The sequence below is a fragment of the Dermacentor variabilis genome, chromosome 3, assembly GCF_050947875.1.
Source record: "Dermacentor variabilis isolate Ectoservices chromosome 3, ASM5094787v1, whole genome shotgun sequence".
Lineage (NCBI taxonomy): Eukaryota > Metazoa > Arthropoda > Arachnida > Ixodida > Ixodidae > Dermacentor > Dermacentor variabilis.
Window position 1 is genome coordinate 33,350,848 of NC_134570.1, and position 14,078 is coordinate 33,364,925.

General features: G+C 47.8%; 1 protein-coding gene across 1 annotated transcript in view; it reads left to right on the top strand.

Moving 5' to 3' along the window:
* The first annotated feature begins 197 nt into the window (after nucleotides 1–197).
* Nucleotides 198–14,078, top strand: part of alpha-Man-IIb (alpha-Mannosidase class II b) — a 95,946-nt gene continuing 82,065 nt past the window's right edge. The window contains exon 1 of the mRNA XM_075684710.1: nucleotides 198–1,159. Within this exon, the coding sequence (XP_075540825.1) occupies nucleotides 686–1,159 (474 nt within the window). The 5' untranslated portion in view covers nucleotides 198–685. The remainder of the gene's footprint in view (nucleotides 1,160–14,078) is intronic.

A 14,078-nucleotide genomic window follows, 5' to 3' on the forward strand; every position in this document is an offset into this window, starting at 1 on the left:
TCACCCGCGAATGTATGTGCCCCTTGCTGCCTGTGTTTCTTACGGGTAATATTTGTATGAAACAGCGCCCGTCTCGTGCATAAGCGAGTTCCGCCATAGTTTTAAAAGTTTAGTGGAGAACTCCAATGCAAAACTCTGCCAAAACAAGTCTCCTTTCTATGATTGTACAAAAACTTAGAAGATAAAGCGCCATCTATGAGCAGATAAAAAAGACATCTTCTGCTTAGGTTTGCCTTTTATTGGCGCACTTTAATTTATAAATTACTTGCAGGTAACGGGGCTAGACTGAAGTAAAAAAGTGCTGTGTCAGTTTCTGAAACGTTAGTGTCCGGCAGTTTGAGAACTACATTTTTTGAGGAGTCGCGAGTCCCCGCCTCGCGCACTCCCCTTTCCCTCTGTTCCTTGTTTTCGGACCGCAGCGCCGCAGCAGCGGCGGTTCGATTTTTCGTCGTCTGCTATGTAGGCCTAACAAAAGCTACGGCCGATCGCCTCGCATCAGTTCGCTCGCTCGCTGCTCCTGTGCTTGCTTGTTCACGCCATGGAAGATCTCGCGTCGACGGCGGCTCCGCTAGAGACGTGACTCCCAGAGCTCGTTGGAAGGAGTGTTCCTGTGATTTCTGCTTCACGTGCGCCTCGCTTCATCATGCATTCGCATTTCCCTTTCGCTCGTAGTAGTACCGCATGAATGGTGCAGTGCCATCGGCGTTCTCCAGCTGAGCGCGGCGGCGGCGGACGACCCAGCGTCATGATGTGCGCGAGTCGCAGAGCGAAGGTGCGGGCCCTGGTCGCGGCCTGCCTGGTCGTGTGTGCCGCGCTTGTGTTCTTCTACCACTACTCGAACGACGCTGGAGAGCTGTCTGAACTGCATCGCAAGCGGTTGTACGGCGATCAGCGGCGGCGGGACGACTCGGTCAACTTCGTGGATGACAAAGCGCACTCGTCGCCGAAGTCGTCGTTCACGTGGCCGTGGGCCAAGCGGGATATGTTGACCGCTGCCGGCGATTGCCGTGCCTTGAAAATGCGGCGCGATGTGGATTTCCATACTCCCGATGTCTACCCGACGCTCAACTTCAAGCCTCAATCAAGGAGCTACTGGAATCAGACCTTCGAGAACCGCTATTACGAAACAAGAAAGCAATGGGCCAAGCTACCGCTGGAGGTAAGAAATCGAGACTTTTGTGCTGTGTATCTGCGGGTGCTCGCGCGCACGGTACCGTTCTCGTTGCGGCAAGATCAAATTATCGCGCGAGGGCTTTTCCCGCGGCGAGGACGTTATCTCTCTCGGATGGAGGATGCAGCTGCCTGCTGACGGCGATATGAATGTGCGCGCTTCGCGTTCCTTGACACCTTGTCGAACTGTATCGTTTGGCGCGGTACTGGATCCGTAATATAACCGACGTGTGCTGCTTGCGTTTTGAGTACAAGATTAGCTCTGTCGCATGTGTAAACCAGTCAACGGTACCTTCTGCTTGTTAGCACGATCAGCGATGACTTAAATTGTCAATGTAACGAGCGCGAATCCGCCGGGTATGTATGCGTTGCTCTCCTGTTACCGTGGAAGTCATTTCTCACTTTAACCATTTGTATGTGAAGGAATATGTATGTACTTGAAAGATATCGCACGTTTCTTTCTTCCTATTTTCTTGCTCTTTCTACCACTTCCCCGGCTAGTAATTGCGCAATGTCGAATCGATGCACGAACGTTTGCTAATTCATCGCGCCGTGATTGGTCGATTTGCGAGCGCTGATATTAAGCAGAAAAGGAAAGAAATTTATTCTTTTCTTTTTTTTTCGGGGGGGGGGGGGGAGGAATGATCGAAAACCATGCCATCGTCTCGAAAAATGTCAGATCGTCATCTTATAGAGCGGTGTACAAAACATGTGCGCTTCCAAAAATTGATGCCCTTAATCGCGAACTTTGCAGGAGGACATATTTAGTTTCGTCATCTTTGTCAGACATTGTAAAGGAAAATGTCGTTTTGCGTAATACTACCGCTGCCGTTATAGCCGGGATAATTTAATTAATTAAGTACCAATTGACTCCTCAGCAATATTGACGTAGCGCCGCGGCGTTTCGCCCGCAAGATCGGTCGCGGAAATACTTTAGGTTATCGCGATGGTTACATTAGGTGTCGTGTCCAAGTCGCGCGCATCAGTTGACATTTCAGCAGCATATGAGCCGCCGTTTTCCGCGTGCTCCTCTGTGCCCGCTGTATCGCGAGCCTTAATTTCCACGCGTTTTCGTCGTTTCACCAGTATACTACGGGGCGATCGTTCTTAAGTTCTACGGAATTTTTTGAAATGTCACTTGCGGCGGGTAGCATAATTCCATTCCTTGAGTATATTCAAAGAGGCGACATTACCTGCCCGAGAAATTGAGACACGTAATCAACCAATTAAAGAAAAATGAACTGATTAGATACTTATATATATGACGCGACTTGCCGACAAGGAGCGGTCGATAGTGCGATTACTTGAAATGTCGACCTCCACGTTTCTTTCTTAATTAGGTGCGCGCTTAGATGTGCATGTTTCAAGCAAATAAGTGACCTTAGTATGTCCGAACAAAAAAAAAAGTTAATAAAATTAAACGGGAAGAAGGTACACCGTGTGTTTCGTAGAGTGTTCTGAAATGTTTAACTTTCGAGCCCACACCTGGCGTTTGCGCGTGACGCAAGGGACAGTGTATGAAATCTCATTTTATTGTCTGGCCTCTCGTGTCCTATACAAATGTCTCGGAGATAAGCCACTCGAGGTAATTAATCTGCACGGGAGCGCCGCAGTTACTCTTGGGTTTTTTTATTTATTTATTTTCCGAGACGATTTTTGAACGTCGCACTAGCTTTGGCTCTCCGATCTGAACCTCTCATACCGTCATCTTTTTTGGGGTCGTTGGAATTTGTCTACTTTCATGAATATTTCTCTCGTGCTTTCATTAATTGTGCCTATGGGTATTGCTTTTTTTGAAGCAAGCTGCTAGGAGAAAAAAAGAAGAAAGAAGAAGAAAGGGCAGAATGAAGAGACGAACGCAGTGCTCCAGTTCGTGCTTTAATTCTGCCGTATAATCCTCCAGCGCTGTTTGCCTCAAGGATGGAATACCGACCCGCCTAGCAAACCGTTCGTCTGAAGTTGCGAAGCCGTGGCGTGCTGTATGTACGTCGTCTCGCAGAACCTTGTTGTTCGAGGACATATATTTTAGGCATACGCGCAGCTGTGCCGCGTGCGAGCTCTTATTCATTTAAAAAAAAATGTTTTAGCATTTGAGACTATCTCACAGGGCGCCCGTTTCCTCGGTCGTACGGAGCATTACAAAAGACGCGGCCCACGCGTCGTGTGGGACATGTGGCGGATTTCCTCACCGTCAAGTCGCTGCACCCCGAGCATGACAAAGGGCGGCGCAAAGCCCGTGTACGATACATTGGCCACATGCTTGCAAACATCCCGGGAACACATACTTTATACACGGACACATCACGCACTCAAGAGGGCTATACCTCGGTAGTTTTGGATGGCACCGAATCCCTGAGAGACTCTGCTGCAATGCGCGGAACAAATGCCGCTTACGGAGAAATTCTCGGTGTTGCTCTTGCAATTCGATACGCCATCCGTCTTCCTGAAGAAGTGTATATATTGACGGACTCGCAACAGGCACGCCGGGCGTTCCTATCAGGACATGGCATCCCGAGAGCGGCGCACCAAATTCTCAAACAGATCCCGCAAAATACACCAACCACACCTCCCCGCATCCACTTACTCTGGACCCCTGGTCATACCTCGCTGCCGGGTAACGAACGCGCACATGCGGTTGCCCGAGAAATTTCCCTCCGGCTGACTCGGCGTGGTGAGGCGACTAGTTCAGAGTGGGGGGATCCCTTGCTCCGTTACAAAGACATACTCCGTCATTATACACGCATTCGTCGCACCCACGCCGAACCACCGCCGTCCTTCTCGCGGGAGGAAGCAGTGGCATTACGCCAGTTACAAACCCCAACTTTTCCAAATCTTGTCTCTCTAAATAAATTGTACCCATACTGTTATGCAGATCGTTGCCCTGGCTGTGGCAGCTCGCCCACAATCTTCCACGTCACGACTGAGTGCTCTGCAAACCTCTTTCCTCCCTTTCCAACTCTCCTTTACCCCCCTACGCAACAAAGAGCTGTGGGACGATGCCCTCCGCGACGGACCTCCCGAGGTCCTCCCAGCTTTGATACAACGGGCTCGAAACATCGCCGGAATCATCTTAGGGACCCTGGACTGAGGGTTCCTCCCACACTGCTCTCGCCATTCAAATATTATTAATAAAGATGTTTTACTCTCTCTCTCTCAAGGGACATCGCGCGATTTCAGGACACCGCTTTGCTCGAAGTATGCCACGCAAATAGAGTCCTCCGCTACTATATTCCCCATTGAATGGAGACCTTTTCGCTGTTTCGTTTATTTAGTTGTAGCGCTGGCAACGTTTCACGATCGGTCCATTCGGCTTCACGTGGCAGTCGCCTTTCTTGTGCGGACGCTTGTGAAATAATCTCTATTCTGCATGCCACCTGTTGACTGCCCTCCTCGGTCGTCTAAAAGTCAGTTGGAGTCGTCGATTTCTTTTGAAAACGTTATCGCAGCTCTACATGGAAAGATAAAAACGTGTACCATGACTGTTTGTTTGTTTGTTTGTTCGTTTGTTTGTTCGTTTGTTTGCACTGTTAGCCCAAGAAAGGGCCTTTACAGGATTGAAAAAAAAAAATACAAGATAGAAGTTTAGCTGTATGTCGAGACAGTGCAATGGCAGTATCTGTAAAAAAAGTGGCATGCGATGAAAAAAGACTAAATACACTTGTTTTATGCGCATCAGAAACAAAGTGGTAGTGGCCAAAATGGTGGAAATAAGTGCCATGATATCTATAATTCATTGTTGGAACAGAGCGTGCTGATTGTTTAAGAACGTCAGGCTGCTTTTTATTTCTTTATTATTTATTACGTCCGCAGTTTCTTTTTATTTCTATAATTAAGAAAATCAACGGTCCCCATGGCAACAACGATGAATAGCTGTTTTATTTCTTCCATCTGCTTTCTTTTTCTTTCGTTTTGTGCGATGAAAGCCTCAAAATTTGGTAACAACCTCAGGATACGCGTACCACACGGACGCATCTTGATTATCGATCGCGGCGTTACACCTCCATGCGCCACAATTTCATTTCAAGTATGCCGCAAGATGAAACCCTCTCGCAGTGATCCGCAAATTACCTCTCTCCTGCGTCAGCCAAACCACTGCTTATCCCGGCGAATTCGTTAATATCATCGGTCAGTATAGATCCTATGTATACCGCACTCGATCAACAGCGTTTTCACTATCCCTGAGTTACCTGCTCTGCGCATTGGACATGACACTGCACGACTCTTACTTCTTTTACACGGCGTGCGTAACCGCGTTTTCTCCCTAATCCGCACTATCGTATATCCTGTCAGCGCTACGGCCATCGTTTTCTGCTCGATCCAATACCTGCGTGGTTCCTAGCTTACTGAAGAATTCAACCTACCGAGTGAAATGTTCTCTCAAAACTTCAGCTGCGTCCAATTGTGCTGCTCGCTTGTACCTTTGTACGTGCGGAATGACCGTCGCCCAACAAATGCAGTAAGCCCATTGGGTCGGTCGTTCGCCAACCTAACGTTGTTCGCAGTAGGTAGCGGTGATGCACGACATAGTACAGCGCAGACACAACAGGTTGAAATATTCACGTGGTATCCAACGCGGATACCAAGTGGACATATGCAATCGGCAAGGACAAGCGCTATCACTGTCTGTTCCTCGGTTTTGTACTCGTTCAAGAAGTCTCGCTGTTATACTTCGAATACTACACTGCTACCGCCTTACTGCAACGGCGGGCAGTTTAGTGTTATGCTGTTGTACTGCGGCCCCCAGACTATGATGAGAGACACGTCTACTAGCAGTACTCGTGCCTGTAACGCGGACGTGGAATAAATACGTGCTATAGTCGGTCGACAGCTGTGACCTTGGCTGGATTATTTGCAGCTGATGCACAGCTGCGGTCGCGGGCCGTTACTCTCGCGCTGCTGTTCCTTTCGAAATCAAACTCATCCAAGCTCTCTTTCTTTCTTCCCCCCTTTTCTCTGGCGCAGTGAACATTCATTGTTTTGATGCTAGATGACAATGAGATAATCATATAAAATGCCTCGTCCCGCACCATGTGTGTATACACACACAAACACACACACACACACACACACACACACGTATATATATATATATATATATATATATATATATATATATATATATATATATATATATCCAGCGATCACTTTCAGACCGTTTTAAAGATTGCCTGCGGCAAGTAGCACAATTCTAGTTCATGAGCTGGTCTACTCGAAGAAGCGGACACGCATAAGAAATTGAAATGCATAATCGACGAATTAACAAAAATCACTGATGTAGCCGTACTGTGCGCTTAATACTCCATTTGTGTTTTTAATAAACAACGCTTCATAATGTACTATGCAATGACGGGAACTTGCTAAAGTTAAGAATGCTAGGATGTGAACGCCGTTTCATATTAATTGTGACAACGGCTGGTCATTTGAAAACTATTCTGGTCATTTGAAGAAGCGGACACGCATAAGAAATTGAAATGCATAATCGACGAATTAACAAAAAATCACTAATGAAGTTTTTTAACTAATAACTTATGGCACATGTTGCAATTTACAAATTCTAGCGGATCGGACTGCAAGGCATGTCCATTTGAAAATAATTTTGCGGGTTACACCACTTACGAGATATGCGCTGTCAAACTTGCGGTAAAAATGCGCTGTCGTTCCACTTACTTTCTTACTTTACTTTCTTAACAAAACGTCATTTTATGCCCTTGAAGCACAAAAGTAGGGGCGTGAAAATATTCGAAACTTTTGAATAACGAATCGATAGTGACCTATTCAATTCGGTCTTTGAATCGAATATCCTCTATTCGTTAATTCGAATATTTTTCGAATACATTCTAATATTTTAAAACGTCAGCTACACCCAATTAAACATGAAATTGGAGCAAATATGCAATAAATTTTTCCCTCCCACGGGCATAGTGTAGACGTGAAACATCAGAGCTTGCGTAGAAAGGCATGTTACTTGGCTCGGGTAGCCGTACTTTGCGCTTAATACTCCATTTGTGTTTTTAATAAACAACGCTTCATAATGTACTATGCGATGACGGGAACTTGCAAGCGTTAAGAATGCTAGGATGTGAACGCCGTTTCATATTAATTGTGACAACGGCTGGGCCTTTGAAAACTATTCGATTCGTTTTTGGCATTCGATTCGTATTCAATTCGGTCAGAAAAATCAGTATTGGAACGCCCCTACACAAAAGCGACCGGAACGCCAATGTATTTCTCCGCAAAGTTCGGGAATTAATATCTCGAAACTGGTGTCATGCTGAGAATTGGTTCAAAGCGGATCCGCCTCGCGAACTCCCCGGCTAGAATTTGTAAATTGCAATATCTGCCATAACATAACTAGTTAAACACTTAATTAGTGAATTTTGGTTAGTAGATTATGCATTTGAATTTTTTGTGCAAGTAATGTCCGCCTCTCTGAGTAGACAAGCTCATTGACTGAAATTGTGCTATCTGGCACTGGTAATTTAAAAAAAAAAATTCAGCTTCGACACTTAAAACTGCTTACGTGGGGGAATGCGAAAACATTGCAATCGCTTAGGTGAGATGTTTTCGATTGATGTATTTCGACATGCATTAAAGTTCTTTCTGCTGACTGAATCGGTGTGCGTGTGTTTGCCACAGGCTGGAAACATTCGGACCATTTTGCCGCAGAGCGATGAATTTTATTTTATGCCTAATGCTCTGTCGTGACTATGTCTTCTCTTGAATTCCCGTGCCTCGTCTCCCGATGCGTGCTCCCGTGGGCGACCACGTTTCACAGCTACCGCTTCGGTAGACGCTTCGGAGTGCATCTCAGTAGGCACAGCACCAATGAAATCAGAACAGCACGTGACACGTGGGAGGCAGTGACGTGACGTGTGCAATGACGCACGCACGAGGCACAACTTTAGTCAACCACAACCGTGGAGCCGTGCACCGTGGCGTCTTGGGAGCGTGCTGGTCTCGCGCCCCGCAGGTCGAGGTTCGGTTCCCACCGAGACCGAAAGTTACCTAATTTTATTTTCGTGGGCGTTAATTTACTTTGCTTGCAGAAACCTGCCTGACAAATTTGACGCCAATCCGAACATTTCTTTACACGTTTTTACTCTTCGCGCCGTCGGCCAATTTTCGTACCATCTTTCGGTCACGCCGTCACGACAAGGCCGAATTTTTCGCGTAAGGGGGCATATAATGCTTTCGCATTGAAATTTTTTGAAAGTGTTCACTGAAACACCCGGTACAGCTGGTGCTTATACCAATGGTACGCCCAAATGAACTGGACAGTGGCAAAGGAAAACCTGAATAAAGAGATAATTGAGCACGACCGAACTGCGGACAGTCGCACTTCGAATTTGCTTTTCTTTCAAAGGGTTTTCGTTTAATATTTCGACGCGGCATGTGGCTCCTGGTGATGGATTCACGCGACGAACCGAATCGTTCGCCGGCCGCGTGTGCACGAGGTCGCGGGTTCGGTTACAACGGCCGCCGCAGCTGCGGTCCCAACAGAGGCGGAGCGCGAAAGAGTTCGTGTGCCGAGGCTGAGTCGCACTTTAAATTCTACCGTAGGTGGTTCAGACTTGCTGAAAAAGATGAAACAATGTCACAAAACGCGACAAGATTTTTTTTTTCACAGTAACTATATACGAGTATACAGGGGGATCATTTCTTAAGTTTTACATAATTTTTAAACATCGCCTGTCGCAGATGGCGTAATTCTTTTCGATGAGCTGGATTATTTGAAGAGGCGCACATTACCATTACGCAATATTGCCGCTCGACTGGCGGCCGCTCGAGGCATTTTGCGTGTATTCGCGGGCTTCTTTCAAGCTCGGAAAAACACTTTCATGTTGCACGTTATTAAGCAACAGAAACCTGTATCGGCAGTTTTTAATTTTGCTCTCCAATATTCTCACTGACACTTTTTCATCTAACTGTAACACTTGAGAAACTGCTTAAGGCAATATCTGTTTCGGCGGAATAAAGAAAATAATCTGAGCATCTCCAAAAGCGACTGCGAACAACGTCACCTTCGTTCGGTCCAGCTATACGTGGCATTTGCATATTTTTTAATGTTTGGCTCAAGCTACGTGGGACACCGTGTATAGCCGCGTTGCCAAGAAGAGGTCAGATGTCTACCACAGAAATCTACGACGGATTCGGCAGAATAGACTTTGTAGCGACCAGTGTTTCCAGATCCTGTTGAGCGGGAGGAGTGCGGACCGCTCTACAGGATGTATTTTCCCCACCGAGAGCCCTTGTATAATGAACACACCATATACGCCATGAAGGCGTGCTGCGTTTGGCGCGCGTTCTGAACTGGTTGCAGTATAAGCGGACGTAATTAATCACTTTTTGCGCATTCGAAGAATTCTGGCAAACCACTTTCGTTGCGCGACTGACAGATATTTGATAATAATGAGAGAGGCGCTGTACACAAAATTCGTGTCCATGGTAGCGGTATACTTCTTTCGAAGCTCAATTATGATTATTAATTCCAGAACTGAGCGGACTTGTGGCCTATTCTCAGACGTACTCCACGCCGCGTGTGCACTTGGCCACGACGACGCTGATTACATTAGCACAGAGAACCCACAGATCCCACGCGTTGTGGGAGTCGATGTTTTGCAAAGCATTGTTTCATGCCATATATCCGTGCATTGTTTCGAACGGTTGATGTATGAACGTGTTTCTGCGAATCAAGCAGTTGTGTGTGTGTGTGTGTGTGTGTGTGTGTGTGTGTGTGTGTGTGTGTGTGTGTGTGTGTGTGTGTGTGTGTGTGTGTGTGTGTGTGTGTGTGTGTGTGTGTGTGTGTGTGTGTGTATTTGTGTGTCGCGAGCCTCTTTAGTACGGCAGAAGCAATACAGAGACGACGTGTAGTCGACGGTGGTACGACGGTGACGACAGTTCTATTTTTTACGACAGCGCTGTGCAGCATACACGCGTTCTGCCAGTATACGTGACGTTTAACGTGGCAAGTCAGCGCGTCATGCATGGACACACGCACTTGTTACATTGTTTTCGACGTGTGGTTTCAGCTTTCCACGCCGTTACCGTCGCCAGCGAAATGAAAACAACAGAAAGAAAGCAAAGATGACGGTGACGTCGCACCAGCGAGTTGTCAGCCCGCGTCGTCGCCGGCCTCGCTGCATGCGGGTTCCTTGGTTTCGAGGGCCTGCGTGGGTTACGTGTGTTGCTGCACTGCGGATCTTGCGATGCCTGCCCCCTTCGTTGTCCATGCCCGCCGTTATATACTTCTCGCCGTCTCTCGTTTCGTTGCCGTACTGCTACAGCTCGGCAGCCGCACATGTGGTAGCTGTCTCGCGGACTGTCTATCATGCGCCGCTCGCTTGCTGAGTGCATGCAGCAGCGCGACTGGATGCGGTTTGCGCACTTTTTGACGGGCTCTGTTCGGGCCTCCTCGCGTTAAATGAAATGATGGAATTTAGCTTCCTTAAGCGTTCCAAAAAGTACACACGTAAACGCCTTCCTCAACGTGAAAGCTGAGAACTTGTAGCTTTTTTCGATCAACAACTACAAAGAAAGGGTCGACCAAGTGTCGACGCTAAAGAAGACAAGGTCGACGTATACGTCACGGTGGTTCAAATGATTCGATGATTAAATCTTGATTGTATTTCGTATCTGATAGGTATTGGTATTTTACGCCCAATTACGTCCACCTAGCGCCGACACTTTCTTGATCATTTCTTTGTTTTCTTTTTTCAAAGTGGTACATGATACACAGATCCTAGATACGCCGGACCCTTGTGAAATGAGCAGACGAGACCTTGTCTTCGAGAAGTACGTTGTAACACAAAAGTGTTTTGACACCAGTGATCCCACGACGGCGTGAAGTGATGGGAGAATGGAACGCGGCCCTTGGCATGTCGTCGATAAAATTTAGGCTACTTCTGCAAAATTTTTGTAGCAGCAATCCACCAAACGATTCGTGATTTATCGGTGAAACATTTATGGTAAGAGGTGCCTTATACTGTGTGCCTCCGATTAATTTATACAGGTGCAAGCGCGCGTGAGCATTTCCTCGTAAGCACTGATCGAGGCACACACTGAAAACAGCGCGCTCAGACTACGAGAAACGACAGGGACGAGCTTTCGCATTTAGTTCGTGAAAAGGGGGTGAAAGAAGAAGGGGAAAATGGCGGAGCAACCGTTGCCCCGGAAAAGGAGTTGGTTCAGAATTAGATTCCAGGATTTCTTTTTTTTTTTTTTGTACTGCTAAGCTTCCTTTGTTTCTTCAGGCTGCTCTCAGGTAGATAACACGTTTTCTTTTTCATCAAATTTCCCCTGCCTTGCAGAGCATTTTCTGCGGAGCTGATTCGCTCCATTTAGTGCGTGTTTTGTGTGCGCTGTTACAGTGTGAACAGATACCAACTAGCCCATCCCTCGTAGAAGTTGTGAACATTCTGAATAATTCCTGATAGTTTTCATACATTTCAACGAACACGGCTTAGAAAAGCTACTGAAATGTGGTCTGAATTTTTGTAAGGGATAGTTCCGTTGTTTGACTACGAAGGCTACAAGCATGTGGGTATCTGCGCTTGCGCAACACTGTAGTATAATATGCACGTGTCCCGACATACAAATGGGAATTGTGGAAGTAGGCGTAGTTCAATTAAATTACGGGGTTTATCGTCTCAAATCAACTCATGGGCCATGATGAAAGCCGTAGTGGGAGGTGATGGAGGTGAGGGCTCCCGGATTCTGGATTATGCCACGACCACCTGGGTTTCTTCATAACATGCACCCAGAGCACAGCATGCACATGAGCGGGAGTTTTTCAGAGCGCAGCTCCTAGGCGCCCGTTCCAGCGTTGAGCGTCGGCGTGCCCCGGCGTAACCGAGCGAAGGGGCACAGCGAAGGATAAAAGAGCGAACGCGGAGCGTAGCGGGGGATGAAAGGTGGCGAGAGCGCGCAGATCGCGACGAGGAAAGTGGAGGAGCAGGGTGCAGCGGTAGCACGAGGAGGAAAGCGGAGGAGGAGAGTATGGCGAAAGCGTGAAGAGCAAAGCGGAGTGCCTCACGAGACGGGCTGCACGGCGGCGACCAGGCATGCGGCGAGCGCCTTCACCGAAACCATATATGGAAACAAGGCGCTGACGTGGGCTTCGGACCCACTGTGCATGTGCTGCTTCGCCTGCGCCGCCAGAGAATGAGCTCCGCGCAAGCCACGTGTTCTCGTGTTTACGCTTTCTTTCTGAACAATGAGCGACGCAACCGGTGGAAATGTTTCGTTTACCGCTGCTGCTGTACGAGCTGCCCGAGCTGAGGCTTAACGCTGTCGTCGAGAGGACCCTGTCGTTCAGAATCATATTCTTTGCCACAATTTCAAAAAACATTTTTCTCCCGCCATCATCATCGAAGGAGGGTGGGACGGGACAGAGGTTCATCTCCTCTTCCCCCGTCTCGGCGCGAAGGAAAACTGCCGGACCAGTTTTCAATAAAGTTTATTCGCTCTCTCTTAAACATTCCGCCCCCATCGGAATGCAGTCTCAACGGCTAGGAAACGAACCTGCAGTTTAGCGGGCAAGGTTTCGCGCCTCCTATAGCCGTGGTCGAAGTCACCGGCTTGACGTGCATGATCCGGTGCGCGAGTATACCCTCGCAAAGCGGCCGGCTCTCCTTCTGGCCGGTGCACCGATGGCATAAAGCGCCTTGCAGCGCTGGCGTACATGTTCACACACTCCTGGGCACCCCCGGGCTTCACCGCCGCTTCCTTGGCTGCTGCTGCTGCTACACAGTGGGCGTCGCATACGCCCCTCTAGAGCCCAAGGTCTTTCCGCGCTGACCTTCAGCCGTTGTCGTCGCGGCCGAGCTGAGGCGAAGCGAAACGAATCTCGGGCGCTGACTTCCTAGATACGCGCCGTCGAAGACCCAGTATCGCGTGCTGCTTCTGCTCCAGTGCTTCTGCGGCTAACGACGTCCTCTGCGCGCTTTGTTCTCGTCGCGGGAGTTCTCTTGTTTTCTTTTCTCCTTCTTTTTCGTTCTTTGTTTTCTTTTTCATTATTATTATTATTTTTTTAAGATCATGCGCGTGTTCCCCCCCCCCCCTTTTTTTTTTTGCGTGGAGCGTCGTTGCGTCTTTGGTTACGAGAGCATTATACAAAACCGTCCGCGTTTGCGACAAGCACGCATATATATGTGTGCCCATGGAGACAAAAGATTACGATAGACTTCGGATCGCAGAATGAGCAGTACTTTGGGGTAGTGTATACACTTACTATTGCGATATATCATCCTCCGATGGTTGCCGCTCATTTTCTTTTTTTCATAGCCGCCGCTTTTGTATACATTGCTCATATTTGTACCCTTTGTACCCCTTCTCCCTCTATCTTCGCTTCCTGCTCTCTCATCCCTCCAACTCCTCTTTGCTGGCCGCTGTTCAGTAGCCCACACCAAGGCTGCATTAGTTACGATGCGGTTAGCAATCCTTCCCTTCTTCCTCTTCTTTCCCTCCCCTTCCAACACGAACCACCGCCACTGATAGTGCATTTCGACGCTTCGTGAAGGGCAAAATGGTCACGGTGGTTCAGAAGCAGACGACCTGCGCTAGACAGCGCGCGTCGTCTGCTGCTGGTATATGGGGCGTCTTCATAAACGCCCACGCGCGCCCACCCTGTAGCAGGGCGTAGGCGTGTGTATAAAATCCTGCATAGTCGAAACAACCTTTAACGCAGGCATTACAGATCGAAACTTGTGCAAGTAAGGCACTCTTGTTTGACCGCCTGGTTTCTTTCTTTTTCCGATTTCAACAAGCCGAACATTATTATACTGTTGTTAATGACATTCAACGGCTTGTAATAGTGTGGAACTTGAACGTGAACAGGGAAATCTATACTGAAGCTTAAGCTCAGCGTTAAATCTTCTGAAAGGGCGAAAAAGAAAGAAGTCTTCACGTTG